At 39.9% G+C, this 15,023-nt stretch overlaps 1 protein-coding gene across 1 annotated transcript; it reads left to right on the top strand.

Moving 5' to 3' along the window:
* Positions 1-468: 468 nt before the first annotated feature.
* WRNIP1 (Werner helicase interacting protein 1) lies at positions 469-13,798 on the top strand (the record flags this gene model as incomplete). The annotated part of the gene is made up of 5 exons (XM_010075395.1): positions 469-713; positions 5,913-6,142; positions 11,833-11,988; positions 12,867-12,946; positions 13,431-13,798. Coding segments are annotated over 5 exons (987 nt in total), but the record flags the coding sequence as incomplete, so codon positions are not given.
* Positions 13,799-15,023: the final 1,225 nt, after the last annotated feature.

Raw genomic sequence — 15,023 nt, 5'->3', positions numbered from 1 at the left:
GAACCATACTGCAATCTTCCTATAGTCTTCTGAGTCATCCTATAGAATTATGTAGGGAATTGTATCCCTAAAGGTTGATTCAAAGAGTATTTAGAAGTATCCTCACTTTTTGTTACATTTGATAAGGCAATTTCATGATATATTCTGTTTGCCAAGCAATAATTGAAAGTCACATAAATAAACAAACTGAAAATTTGCAGATTTTTGACGCTGTTTCTTTTCAGCTAGTAGGGTCATTCCGAGTGCAAGCATGAGTTACTAAGGTGAACAGCCCCTAATGTGCTGTGTGCATGAAATTAAATCATTTAGATAGCTGAGCAGATGAGCTGCCTTGTCAGTGAGGTTATCCGTCATATCAACAGGGAACCTTAAGATTCACAAGACACGAAAAATGTTGCCTACTCACATGGGATGTTTCAGGTTGTCATTGATTGAGATCAGCTGTTTCTGCTTCCCTCCCATCCTTAGGACACTTTCCTTCCTCACGTTGAGTGTGGGACGGTGACCCTGATAGGAGCAACCACAGAAAACCCTTCCTTCCAAGTCAACGCTGCTCTTCTGAGCCGATGCCGGGTGATAGTCCTGGAGAAACTCTCGGTTGAAGCAATGGAGGCGATTCTGATGCGGGCTGTCAGGTCCTTAGGGGTCCAGGTTTTGGGCCAGGGTGACCAGCACGGCAGCTCTGCAACTGGCAGCAGCAGCGAGAGCTCAGAGTGAGTACTTTATGGGCTGCAGGGTGTTAATGCACACAGCCTGAGGAATTGACTGCCTGCCAGAGAGAGAATGAAGCAGTTGGGGGCTGGGAAGAGAAACCCTAGCCACTTCTGATTGTGAAGAAAAGAAGTGGCAGCATATGGCAAGGGTGGGGGGTGACAGGAGAGAGAGAATTCAAAGCACTGGCTCTCTCTATCCAAAACATAATCTCACCGTCTGGATTAGAAGAGAGAGTTTTATACTTGGATCTGTAGCTCCCGACTCACCCTCACAGGATATTTAAATCCATTCTGCTGCTGAGGATTTGCTGTGGAAGCCTGTAACTGGGTCTTTGTCATGTCCTAATGTGCGTTTCTTCTTGATACTGGTTATAAAAGCATCACGTTACCATTAAGTGGTGGATGGGACATCCCCTCTTAAACTAATTTGGAAATGCCCGACAAAAGTATTTTGGTTTGCAGAGAATTTTTAATAAGATTGGGGAGGGTGCTACTGTTCTTTAGTTGGAGCATAAGCACTGTGGTATGTTTTATGGTATGCTGTGGGGAGGGGGGCTGTTGCTGTGAAATGTTAATAGATTGTTGTAATATAGACTGTTTTTTCTCTGTGCCTTGTTGTCCAAGCCAGAATAGAGTCACGTTAAACATTCGGGAGAACTTTGGAAAAAAATAGGTCCAGATTTGTCTATAAGGGATGTTATCTACCTTCTGAAATGGCTAGCCGGCAATTAAGAATAATGCTTGGTACTGCATTACTTTCATGCAAGTTATTACAGTTCCTTCATGTTGATGCTTGTCTGTACTCTTAGTAATTCACAGGGTATTGACACGGTGGTAATTAGGCAGTCACTCCATATGAAGTAAATGAGAAGGATTCCACTCTGTCATTTAGTTTTATCACAGAATGCAAGCAACTTGGAATCACTAACCTGAACACTGAGGTCAGGGCAGGGAAGCAACGCTATTCCTTTTTTTTTTTTAGGGTACCCTGCCCCATGGTTTACTCGTTTGTAGCTTTTACATATTGTAGTAACGTGTATTTAGAGGAGAGGGCAGTACTGCATGTCAGTGTTAATGTAATAGCACAGCTGTGGTTGTGGCTACACCCTGACTGGGGTTCAGAGGCTTTCCTTTCTGTACAGGATTAAAGTACAAGGCATAGTTTCAGCTGCAGTTGTTTGGGTTTGGGTTTCACTAGACTTTCTGTATCTGTAACCTTCCATTAGCTGTGGATGATTTAAACAGCACAGTGTGGTGCTTAATCAAACTGAAAGAAGTCTGGCAGGCAGACTGTCAGACTAGGGCACTTTCAGAAATCTATCCATGGAGAGAGAGGGCCCCACTCCAATGGCTAATGTGATAACCAAGCATTTAAAAATAAAAATGGGGTTCAGAATTTAGGAGTGCTTGTTGCAGTTTTGTGTCAAGTCTTTCCTGTCTTTCCTGCTGCTATCTGGTTCTGGTCTGTAGTTGATACATACTGTTGCTGATGAGTTGGCTTTTTATAAGCCATCCTGTCTGTTATGGTGGTTCTGGTTTTGCTCTCCTTTCTAATTCCTTCTTCTTGCTTCACTGTCCATACCATTTCTGCTCCTTCATTTCCTCTCCTCCTACTACTCTGTAGGAGCAGCTGTGTCTTGTCTTTTACCTCTTCACCTCACTGCCTCTGTGAAGCAGGGCTGTCATTAGGTGCAGACAGGTAATAGTGTTTATGCTGTCCTGAGGAATAAATGAAAGTCACCAGTTACAGTTGAGTTGGCTGTTCGCTGTGCTCACCTTTGTTCCAGAGTTGGAAAAGGAGCTGTCAGGCAGCATGTCCCCAAATGTGGGGCATGCCACTTTGAAAATGCGGCAGAGATCTATCCAGAAAGCACAAGAGATGTGTACATTTAATTTTGGATTTCATTTCCCATGTGAGTCTCCCTTCCCAAACCATGGAAGTGTAGTATGAAGTCCTGCATGTGCTGCTTGGCCCCAGTTTTATCAGGTCGTCTTAGTATCACACCACTTGGCTGACATGATGGCTGACCTAGATGAGATACTGAAGAAGAGGTTGGTTCTTTATGGTGTCTCATATTACTTTGAGGAATAAGGTAAGGGTGAATCTTCCTTAGTCTCTGCAGGAATCTTCTGTGCTCAATGAGAAGGCAGCTATTGCAGAGTGATTCAATGGATTTCATACTCTCTGCGCTCCATGCGTCTTCAGCAGTTATCAAAAGAAAAGTGTGCTCTATCCGAATCCATTTCCTTACATTTTCTTGGTGGCTTTTTCTTATCTTGCTTCCACCATTGCTGCAGGTTTCTGATAAGATTATGTCACCCAGCTTCTCTTTCATCCTGCTGGGGCCTTTCCTTGCTGTAAAGCTGAAAAAGAACTAGCAGGAGGTAGTTCTTTATGTCTTTTTCTTCTTTATGTCATCGTGCTCATAAGGCTTCTTCAACAGTTTTTTATTCTAGTTACTAGATTTCTTTAGGTGAAGATATGCTTTGTGTTAGATTTTCATCACCTTTACTGCTGGCAAACTGCCTTTTAAAGCCTGCAGTATATTAAGCTGAAAGATGGGGGAATAAGAAAGGAAGAAATGTACTCATGAAGAAGTAAGGAGAAGTCAATGTTAAAGACACTTTATATTGCTGAAACTTTACTTGTGCTTTCTGCAGTTTACACTGTCTCAGTGACAGCACAGACTGTTCCAAGTGTACACGGATACACTACACTTGTACTGTGTCAGTGATGGAGGAAATCAAATTCTTTTTCTTGGCTTTTTATTTTTATCATTCAAGTGCTACCCTCAGAGTGTTATCTCAGATTGAAGTCAGACAGTAAATGGATGGTGGATTGATGTATTTGAAGTTAGATAGCGCAGAAGGTGAGTAGCTGAGGGAAGTGAAAGGATCCCCTGTTTCCTGTCGGCAAGCCCGCACATCATGCAGTTCATCTTGTTAGTAGCAGTATTACAAGTACTGACAGGTTTTGAATTCACTGTTTTGTAAATCATTGTTGAAGATGGGCTTCCTTTGGGTCTTCGGTGTTCAGTAAGTTTTTGAAAATTACTCCCTTTTTGGAATATTTATCCAATTGTAGGAAATAGCGTTTCTGGGATGAGAGGTGACATTCAAACACAATGCTGTAAGACAGCAAGAGGTGGATATCATACTGCAATTTTTCAGGTGAAGAACTGTATTTGCCTGTACAAGTATTGCAGTCTGTCAAGGAATGAGTGTAGTGAGAATATTGCATTGAGAAAGTAAGAAAGTACTGATTTATATGTGAAAGAAGCAATGGGTACTTTATCTCATTTTCTGCTCAATTATTTTAAAATCTTCTATCATACAGGTTCTCCTTGCTTGGACTTCCGTGTATTTACTCCCTGATATTGCTTACACCCTCTTGTCAGTGGATCAAATGCTGCTGTGTTGTACAGGTTTTATGGGTAGTTCGTCATACATCTAATGTTGATACTTGGCACAAACTATCTTGAAAGTATGGAGATGAGGAAGAATTGGAAAAAGGATTTATTATCCTGTAGTGGTAGTTTTCCATTCCTTAAGCTAGTATATCACCTTCAGCTCAGGGAGTGATGGATCCTGGGGCATCCCTTTTGGCTTGTTTATGTTTTTGTCTCCAAGTATCATCGGTTACAAGGTGCTAACATAGAGTGTTGGCATCCAGTGGGTGTTCAGTGTTAATTTTGCAGAGTGAAAAAAATATGAGATTGCCCATCTGCAAGAGGATCAGGAGCTTGGGAAGAGGTCAGAAAGCCTGGGAGTTATTCTGCGTTGCAGCTCTAGGGTGTGCAGAAGTTGGGTAAAGTGGAAGTGTGTAGGGCACTTGAGCTTTTGAAGATAGGATGGGCTTAAAAATGTAAAAGGTAGCATACAGCAAGTGTATTTTGGAAGCTGAGGTACTGAAATAGTTGTCATCCTGATTTTGAAATTAGGCTGCTGCCTAGTGAATCATCAAAAAAAATGGAATTTAATATTTTAATACCTCAGAAAAAAATAACTGAATTCAGTTATTCTGCGTATAAAAGGCTGTTATTTTGAAATACTGAGTGTGAATGGAGCTGAGATTATGGAATAGGGAAGCATTATGTTATTTCCAGTCAGTGATTCTCATCAATATGCTGTGCAAACAGGTTGTATTTGAAATTTTCTCCATTTATTCTTGTTCTTTATCATGTCCCGTATATTGTGCTATTGCTGTAGACATGGACTAATCAGCCTAATACATAATACATTCTTTGGAGGGGAATTTTCGTTACTGATCTGTTGTGACTTGGATTTCACAGTGGAAATGGACAAGACCTTTGCTTGTAAGGAGATTAGATTTTGTGTACTTCCTTGTGCATATTTGTTTCAATTCCTGTAATACTAATTGCTTGTGCTGAGTCAACAGGGCACTTAGAGTCCTATCATGAAACTGAAGAGACAGGAATAGAAATCAGCTTTCTTGCCTGGCTTCTCATTAGCAAATAAATGGGAAAAGTGCTCTGAGGCCTCAACTTTGTTTGGGACAGATTGTTCTTAGCTTCTTGCAAGCACAGTACCTGATGCACTTAAGAGTAGGAGATGGCAAGAACAATGACTTGCATGCACTGGCATGCCCTTTCTTTCTGGTAAGGTATTTTCTGTACCCCAGTGACTAAGTTGTAATACCTGTTACAATTTTTAAAAAAGAATGTAGAGTGCATATATGCTTTATGATGTAAACAATCCTTCTAACTGTTACTTTTTAAAGAACATGTGGTAGAAGCTCTTGCTGTTGGTAGTTGGTTCGAAGCCTTACACTAATTACTTTATACCTCACTATGTTGTGATAGCTGTGAAATGCTGTGAGAGTAAAACCTTGTAAAGGTCAGCTGGCTGTGCCAGAGTTGTACTTTAGCAAAACCCTAACCGTAGTTTCCATTGAACGTAATGAGGCAAGGAAAATGAGAGAGTTAAATAGATGAGAGCTCCTGCCCTACCTCTTTCATGTGCAATTGTGTTTAACATGCACTGGGGCAGGAGGAAGAGGTGTCAGGTCCCGCAGTGTTCTCTGAGGCTCTGCAATGCTTAATCATGACAGAGTGAGTTAAGAACAAAACTTACACCCAGCTGCCTCTCGACAAATTTTGTAAAGAAATGCCATCTCTAGCATAATACACAATAGAGGAGCGTGACGGGGGCTAACAAGGTATGGTTATTCTGTTGCAGATTCCCAGTGTACATAGAGGAAAAAGCTCTAAATACCCTGGCCTACCTTTGTGACGGTGACGCAAGGACTGGACTGAATGGACTACAGTTAGCAGTTCAGGCCAGATTAGCAGTGGGGAAGACCACTCCTTTGAATATTACCAAAGGTGGTTCTGCAGATGGCATTCTGATAACAGAAGAACATGTAAAGGAAGGGCTACAGCGATCTCACATCTTGTATGACAGAGCAGGTGAGTACCTGATACGGTTTCTGAGATGCACTGTTCTCAAGAGCTGGTATCCTCTATAATTTCTGTTTCTTCTCCCTCTTTTGTACCAGCTGCTCTGGTGAAGTGGTTGTACAGAAATTTGGCCCAAAATTACTTTTCCTTTACAATGTACCAGACTCACCCAGAAATTCCTTCTAAACAGGGTTCCTCTTACCACTTAGGTAGTGTAGGTTAGCTGAAAGACGTATTTGCTGCCCTGCGAACTGTTGCATGGTGAAATTATTTGTTCTTGAACATTATTGGAATATTGTCTTCTGAGAGGGTTGCAATGTAAAGAGCGAGAAGTCGTTTGCTGAGGGACTTTGTTCTTGGAGGGTTGGAAATATTCTGTTGCGCTTCTACTCCTTTGAAAGTCTTGGAAGTACTCGCATTCACGACAATACATTATGTGAAAATCTGAGCAGTTTGCTTTATTTTTAGAATTGCTTTTTAAGGTAATGAATTTTCTAGCTTGCTTAGGGTAGGTCACATAAAAGCATTTAAGGCTTCCTAATATATATATATATATAGATAGATATATATAGATAGATATATATGTATAGGAAGTGATATAATGTGATGACCACTCTTGCTACATTTGTGACTTGGCAATGGTAGGCATCACCGTAGTTGGCCACTATACCATTTTATGTGAAAGGGTTAAAATCAGAGCGTGAATATTAGAGATAAGGTGAATCCCCTTGAGCACGTATGCTAGTTTTTCAGCAATACTTGAATCACCGTGCAGTATAGTATCAAATGATTATGCCAAGCAGTATTTGGAGAACTGATTGATCTTTGTTTTGACACTCTACCTGCTATGTTCAATTAACACTACTCAAACCTACCATGAGAGATTTCTCGAGGTTGGTTGTAACGTATACGCCTGCTTGCAGCCTTCTTGTTAGAAAAAATGATGGCTCATTGTCAGGAAAAAGTCAGCTAGACAGATATTGATATGATGACAGCTGAAAAGTGGAGGGTAGGCAGGGGAACAGAGGAGAAAAATTTAATGGGGTCTGTGACAGGAAGAAGTCATGATTAGAAGCAAGTGGAAAATCTGACTAGCTTACTGGTGTGAGTGTCTTGTGTCATGTAGGTCCCTTGTGTGTTTGCTGTCGCCTTGTGGCTGCTGCAACACAGAACTCTTGGCTGTGGCTGTTGTGCCCTCTTACACCTATTTGCTCCTTTAGAAGTGGCGTGGAGTGCCTCTTTCTGAGGCTTGCTAAGTAGCATGTGTCTGCCCCTTCTCTGTGGCAGAAATCCTTCAGGCTCTGTGTAGGGTTTTTTTTCTTTTTGTCAGAGATTTTCAAAGAGGGTCAAGAGCAGTGAAAATTCTGTTTCTTGATTGTATGAATGCCAAAGAGCCTGCCACAGATTTTGTCACAATAGCAAGTTGCCTGAGTACATGCCTTTACAAAATTTCTCTGTTCTGCAGAGTACTCTGAGTCTCAGTGTTTTGCTAATTGACAGTGTTAACAGAAAGCACACAGACACCAACCAAAAGAGAAGGCTTATTTTACAGTCTATTTCAAGGTGATACAAAAATAAGGTAATACATTTAGTCAGAAAGATAAGCTTATTATACTCTAGTTTCAAGCAGCAAAGAGAATAAGCAGAGTAATGCACCTCATCATTACTACGTAAAGTTAACTATAGTGATTTAGAAAAATACATCACCAGTTGCCATCATCCAGATCTGCAATTGCTGGGGAGTCCCGGTTGCTGTGAGGATTTGGAGAACCTATCCCGGCAATTGGGAGGTCCTACTCAGTGCATCCACTCGTAGGTGAGGTCTCCAAAGTCGCTACAAGAGGGTCCAGCTTTATACAGTTGAACAACTTTCAAAACTCCAAGTGCAGAAACATCTGGTGTCACTCTTCCTGTTGGATTCTGCCCAAAGCCTGGCCAGGCTCAAGGAGGAGCCCAAGGAAGTATTTGTATTTTAGCTTTAACCATCTGTCTTAACAAAGCCAGTCATCCGATTTCACTCGAGCATCTCTATCTATTTTAGCTTTAACCACCTGATTCTCCACAAAGCCAGTCATCTGATTTCATGGCTTTGCAACATGCTTTTAAATTAAGAAAGATCTGCCTTGTTGGTTAAACTAAGAAAGATCTTTTTTGTTGGTGACTGTTACACAATAAGTGTTACAAGAAAGGTTACGGATTGATACCTATATATATTTATGCTAAGATAAAATGCTTTCTAATCATGATAGCAGCAGCAGTGTACATTCAAGTGTAGTGTGTTCATGTAGAACGCACCGAATAATTGAGTAGTGTTCAGAGTTGTGTGAATATGGAATTTTGGTTTTACATAATTATTTTTGCTCACCTGCAGAATTTGGCAAATATATGTAGTTGGGCATTCTTTTTTGTACTTTCACCAAGTAGTCAAGGAAGGAAATTATTCTTAATGCAGTCATTAGGCTGTTGTTCTGATCTCTGTGCAGACAGGTAAAGAAAAGATATTTGTGCAGATACTCTGTGCATTTGAGCTGGCAGGACAAAGAAACCACTCTAGTCAGATTTCACTGCCAGCAGCCACCCTTGTAGTGTGAGCAGAAACAAACTAGTTAGTCATATTTTAGCTTTCAGTTGGATTTTTTTGAATTTTGGTTTTTGGAGAAAATTATGCAGCAACCAAATTAATTAAAATTAACTACAGCTGGACAAATACTAGGTATTTAACATAGAGTAGTATTGTCTCTTCTTCCCCTTATGTATTGTGTCTGACTGCTAACACTGATTTAATAGAAAATACCAAAGATAAATATCAGAATAATTGCAGGATTTTAACTCATTATCTGTGTGGTAATAGCTTCACTTATGGTAAAGACTGGGAATATATTAAGATGAAGATAAGTTTATTCTGCAATCTGGAAGTATGTTTGTCCCTTCCTTTTTTATGGAGAAGGTGTCTCACACCATAATGGTTTTTTGACAGCTTTAGTGTTTTCTGCTGGACCAGAATGAGAAGTCTTTTTACCCATGCTGTCTTTCTAGTCTTTCTTCCAAGGCTTTCTTCTGTCCTTTATTAGTGAGCAGTTGATGTTTACCTTTGGCTAAGACAGACAGGAAGTAATGTGAGATAGGGACTGTTATGTTACTTTTGCCCTCTGTCTTACAAACAGGGATTACTTAAGAAGTCCAGATATTCATTATGGTCAGTGAATGAGACTTTTTCCCTGTCTTCTACCAAATAGACATTAGATAAACTAGCATCTTAAATAAATTAACTGGAAAACTCTTCATGGGCACATAAAGCAATTTAGGGGCACAAAGCTGGGAATTGACAGGATTTATGCATCTGTGTACATTAGACACTCTAGAAAATCCTGTCTTCCACAAAGCCTCATGGGCAATATCTTGTTTCTCTTAGGAAAGGGATTTGCCTTTGTGGGAACTGCATAGAGCAAATGTATTTTGATTCCAAAAACTCTTTATAGAGTTTTCATTTTGAGAGGCATCCAGGATACAGAACAGCAGAGATAGGTTAAGTTTGCATGTGTCTGTCTCTCAGCTGAATTCACAAGCCCAAAATCTATATATTGGCTAACCAGCCTGAGAGACAGGGCAAATAAATAAAGGCCTGTAAAAAGTTCTGTCTAATTCTTTTTAAAACTGCTTCTGGTATCTCACATAGAAAATATATAAACTGTACTTTTAAAAAAGAGACTTAAAACCTCTTTGTACAATGCAGGTAACTGTATTTTGCATTTAATTGAAACAGTATTTAAAGTATGACTGCACAGTTTTTGTGAAGAAGTCCACATCTGCTGTGTAAGTGTTGTCATTATGTTGATGACTCAGTCACCAACATTAACTTTGTGCGGAAGGAGATAAAGGGAAAAAACTGTCTCCTTTCTCAGCTGCATACTCTGAAATATCCCACAGGTATATATCTTTAGTCCCAACTTACCCACTGGATTCCTTCTGCCCCTCCAGCAGGTGTCCCCAAGTATGACACTTTACAGTAGCCCAAACAGTGTATAAAAGCACTCCAGCAAAAAAAAATCTGGGCAAGTACAACTTCTGGAGATATTTAAAGGCCATCTTCCTTACTTTTAAGACCAAGAGATGCCTCTTCCAAGAGGGCAATGCAAGTTCAGCTGCTTGGGTTTATTGCTACTAACTCAAGTGTTATGATGGAGCACGGACATGCTGTTTGTGTTGGCATGAGTGATGACTGCATACCACAGGGCACTTTGTGTGGTATCAAAAATAGCTGTCTGCCAGCCTCCGTATGCTGGCAGCATACGTGTTGAATTCCCTGCAGAACCACACTGCAGCATGAGCAGCAATGCAGGAAGGTGGACCCAGTTTCTCTCCTGGGAGGTGGAGGTCTTGCTGGCTTTGAAAGGAGTAGGCGCAGCAGTATGGGGCCTTTGGTTTTCAAATTTATGTGTGCAGCCTTTCATTTTGCAGTGCCTACAAGCAATGGTGACATGTTCTGATGCGGCCCTGGGGTTGTAAATCCTTTAGCTGTAGGAAGAAGAGAAATATTAACAGATGGCTGTGCGTGCAGCCAGTTGCCTTTACAACACACAGTTAGCAGTGAGCCAAGGAATGCCAGACACTTTAAAAACTAAAAAGGCAGATTATGTGGAAGTTTAACAACAATATCACAGCAAAATACACTTACAAGTTTGATTAAAAGAAGTGCATAAGAATCAAAATGACCTGCACTGAGAAAAATTGCACGGAGGAAGCATCTTGTTCAGTGTTTGTAACCATCTATTTTTAACTGTAGCCCTTAAAAAATCTCTCAAATGGCTTTGTTTCTCCTTGGAGTCCATATCTAATCTTATATTAAACATCAATGTTAAAAAAAATTCCTTTAAATAATTCAGTCTTCCCCCTCCTTACTTAGCAGTCTGGCATTTCAGGAAGCTGGCTTTTTTGTTTCATTTTGTTCATGGGGTTTTTTTTGAGCTGCTGAGTTTTCAGGACCCTTCAAGTCGTGCAAGTGTCTACAACTGAACCCAGCATTTCATAGGGATTTGCCAGGATTGTGTGCTGTGACCCTGTTTCTTCCAGATTATGTAATAATCATTGTATATCCACAGCAGCATTTCATTTTTTCCCCCCATATAACACAGAAAACACGTCTGATTTACTGCACACTTTATTTTCAAGTTTTAGTTGATGTGAAATATCTTTTTCCTAAAATATCACTAGTGTATAGAACTGAATTTCTGTGATTCTTCTGTTGCCTTCTCAGAGCTATGTGCGTGTCCAAAAGCAATTGTCGGTGGTTCATATGTGCTCATGCTTACTCTTTCTCAGTTAGGAGTTATTTATATACAGTCTTCTTTCTAACTGCTTGAAATATCAGGTTTTTTTTCTTTCAAAGGAAAGGTCATTAGGTTACCAAAACTAAATTGTTTTCCTGGTAATGTTTAAAACAACACCCTCCTTTTCATCTGCTGTTGCTCTGTTGTGCTTATGTAGTTAGTGGAATGATCCATGTGGCAAAGCATGAAGGGGCTGAAAACATTAATGAACACCTAATCTCACAGACATAAAAAGAACTTGAAAAAGCATGTTTTGTTTACTTGCATAACTTACTTATTTTGGTCTAGTAAAATATGTTCTGTTCCCTTAAATGCATTTCACCTGATTCCCACCAGCCAGTTTGTGTATCTCTTCTCTCCCATTCTAAACAGGAGAAGAACATTACAATTGCATCTCTGCCCTGCATAAGTCTATGAGAGGCTCCGATGAAAACGCTTCCCTTTACTGGCTTACACGAATGCTTGAAGGTGGTGAGGATCCACTCTATGTGGCAAGGAGGCTGGTGAGGTTTGCAAGTGAAGATATAGGTAAGTATTTCATGTTGGAATATTATGTTGGATTAAAATCTGTCAGGCTTCTGATTTCCAAACACTGGTGTTTGAAAAAAAAACAACCCCAAAACTTCTATATGAAAATGGGTACAAAATACTGAAATGCTCCACATCCAACAAAAACTTCATGTCTGCAGACAGAGACCTACGTATGGTGTCATTGTGATGATTACCTATTGCAGGAGAAACAAATATTTTTGAGATCAGGTTTTGGCAGCATATTAATATGAATTCTTTTAAACTTGTTATTGTAGGTCACCAGTAAACTTGTGTCCCAGCAAATGTGCGTTTCAGGGATGTCTGTATTTTTTTTAATGACTGTGGAAGATGAATATCTACCCTGACTTGCAAACCTCAGATTTGACACCTGGCTCCCTAGTTGTAAGGCATCTTGATTGACTTATCCAAAGTAACAGAGGCAGCAAAATTTTAGCACATATGTGGTGGATGAAGAGTTATGAGATCTGAGGAAGCTATGTCTATACAGCAAAAGTGAGCGATTTCTTTCTCACTCGGAAAAAGTGAGCAAATCGTACATAGGCATCTACTGCTCAGGCTGCCACTGTGTGGCAACAGATTTAGTCTGTAAATCATACCCACGATTTAGACCTTTCTTTTGGGGGGAAACAGAAGAAGGAAAGATGGAGGGAGTGGCTGTGGATGGAGAGAGTATATCTTATATATGCAAAGTATTGTACGACAAGTTCCAACATCTGAGAAAGCAACTTTGAAATGTGCATGGATAACCTTCCCTTTCCCGGGAGGGGAGGGGGGTGGTGGGAAAGAAGAAAAGGCAGTAACTAAAACTAAAGTGAACTGACTTTAACCTGCTTTTACCTGATCCCTTTTTGTAGGGCTGGCAGATCCTCTGGCTTTAACACAAGCAGTTGCTGCTTATCAAGGTTGTCACTTTATTGGAATGCCAGAATGTGAGGTAAAGGCTTCATTAATTCACTGGTTTGGAAGTACTACAAACTGTACAACCTACTTGTAATTATAGAAGGAAACAGAGATTGCAAGGACAAATTTAGTTATTCGTTCAGCATGCTGTTTCTTTGATGAGTAAGAGAACATCATGGCTCTTAAAACAGGTGATGTAGTTTGAAATAAAATTCACCACGTATTTGTTGTTAAAATGTGGTATGTGAACTAACGTAGTTTTGCTCGGTCCATTTTTTTTCTCTTAATTATAAATAAAATTATATATTCTGATATTCTAAAGTAGCTATTCTTTTCTAGTGGTAAAAATAATGAAGAGCTGTGTTGTTGTTGAATTATGTTATTGATACTATTGTGTAGCAGGCAGAGGTCAGTTTAAAAGCATAACCCCTGTCATGCTACATGAACAACCTGAATAACAGACCTTTTCCCAATTAGCTTAAAAAGTCATTTCAGATTTTCCCTTTTCTTCTTTCCAGGTCATTCTTGCACAATGTGTAGTGTACTTTGCCAGAGCACCAAAGTCTATAGAGGTATATAGAGCATATGGCAATGTCAAAGAATGTCTGAGAACGCACATGGGACCTCTGCCACCTGTTCCACTGCACCTGAGAAATGCCCCAACAAGGCTCATGAAGAACTTAGGTTATGGTAAAGGGTATAAATATAACCCCATGTACAAGGAGCCTGTAGAGCAGGACTATCTACCAGAAGAGTTGAAAGGAACAGACTTCTTTAAGGAACGAAAAACATGACCACCTTGTTCAGACTGGTTTCTGATTTTATGACTCATGTTTGTACTGTAATGGAAATTCCTCTTACGGTTTCAGCCATCCATTACTGTGGTTGAAAGTACTAAACTGCTGAGCCTTCCAGATAACTTTCTTATCATTCTGGCTTTACTGCTGTTATTCTGAAGGTGTTCTGTAAAGAATTGCAGTTAGGCAGTGTAGAAATGCCCAAAAAAAAAAAAAAAGCTTTATCAGTTTAGTGCTGAAATGGAGAAAAAATTAGACACCTGTATTTCTGGCTCTTACTGTAAGACAAGGAATATTATTGGGTTGCTTTCTAAAATCAGTATCTGTTTCAGATTTTGAGAATTTATTTTCCAGAAAAATAGTAAATTGTACTCCTTACTGCTAAAATACAGTAAACAAAATACAGTGTCATTCTTGCTGTCATGATGTTCCAGAGAATAATTTTGTACTACTACATTTATTAAACAATAAAGTTGTTAAAAATAGTGTCTATGCATTTGTTTAAATATTCTTATGACAGCAGTGTGGTTTTGAAAGTTTGAGGTTCCTTTAACTCTGTCATCCCTACTTTCCAGAGCAAGTTTAAATCATTTTGGAAGGAGAATAGTCATGAAAACAGGTGAATTATGTTAGTTTTTTAAGCTGTATCACTTAACCTTTTTATTGTGTGATGACATTTCGGAAGTGCTTTTGGAAAGGAGATTCCTGGTATTTCCAGTTGTGCATCAGGAATTCCATTAGCTTTGAACTGGAAAGCAGAGAGACAGAAATTGACTTCCTGCTGTTATAATAGAGGGTTTGGCTTCCTCTTGAAAACATCACCATCCAAGATTGCTGTTGACTGTAAGTGGAACATACGGTCATGGCAGTGTCCTTAAATGTTGACAACATTCCTTCACTTAAGTGCTGATTATTTCTCTTCTCTTCAATCTTCCTTAAGTGTGCGCTGGCCTTGTGTACTGAAAAAACAGCAACTGCTAAAAACACGTACTGACTGTGCTAACTAGCAGTTGGGCAGTAGAAGAGGACTGTGTTTGGCTAGAATTACAGGAGATAATTAGCAAAGATTTTCATTACTGAGCTGCTGAGGAGCCACTGGGGCAACTGTCCACACTTGTCAAAGTGCTGTAGAGTAAACTGGCCACCAGTGATGAGGATATGTGTCTTGGCTGAAAATTGCCACCTACGGAGTAGCTCAGCACAGTTACAGCTGGACTTGCGTGGTAACTACTCGTGATTTGCTTGCTATGTGCCCCATAAACCTTTGTTAGTGGGTCTGTACTGGTTACCTGATGGACTTCCAGGATTCCTGTC

This window comes from Pterocles gutturalis, unplaced genomic scaffold (assembly GCF_000699245.1).
Source record: "Pterocles gutturalis isolate BGI_N339 unplaced genomic scaffold, ASM69924v1 scaffold23167, whole genome shotgun sequence".
Classification (NCBI taxonomy): domain Eukaryota; kingdom Metazoa; phylum Chordata; class Aves; order Pterocliformes; family Pteroclidae; genus Pterocles; species Pterocles gutturalis.
Note: the sequence above shows the minus strand (reverse complement) of the source record. Positions and strands in the feature narration are given on the sequence as shown.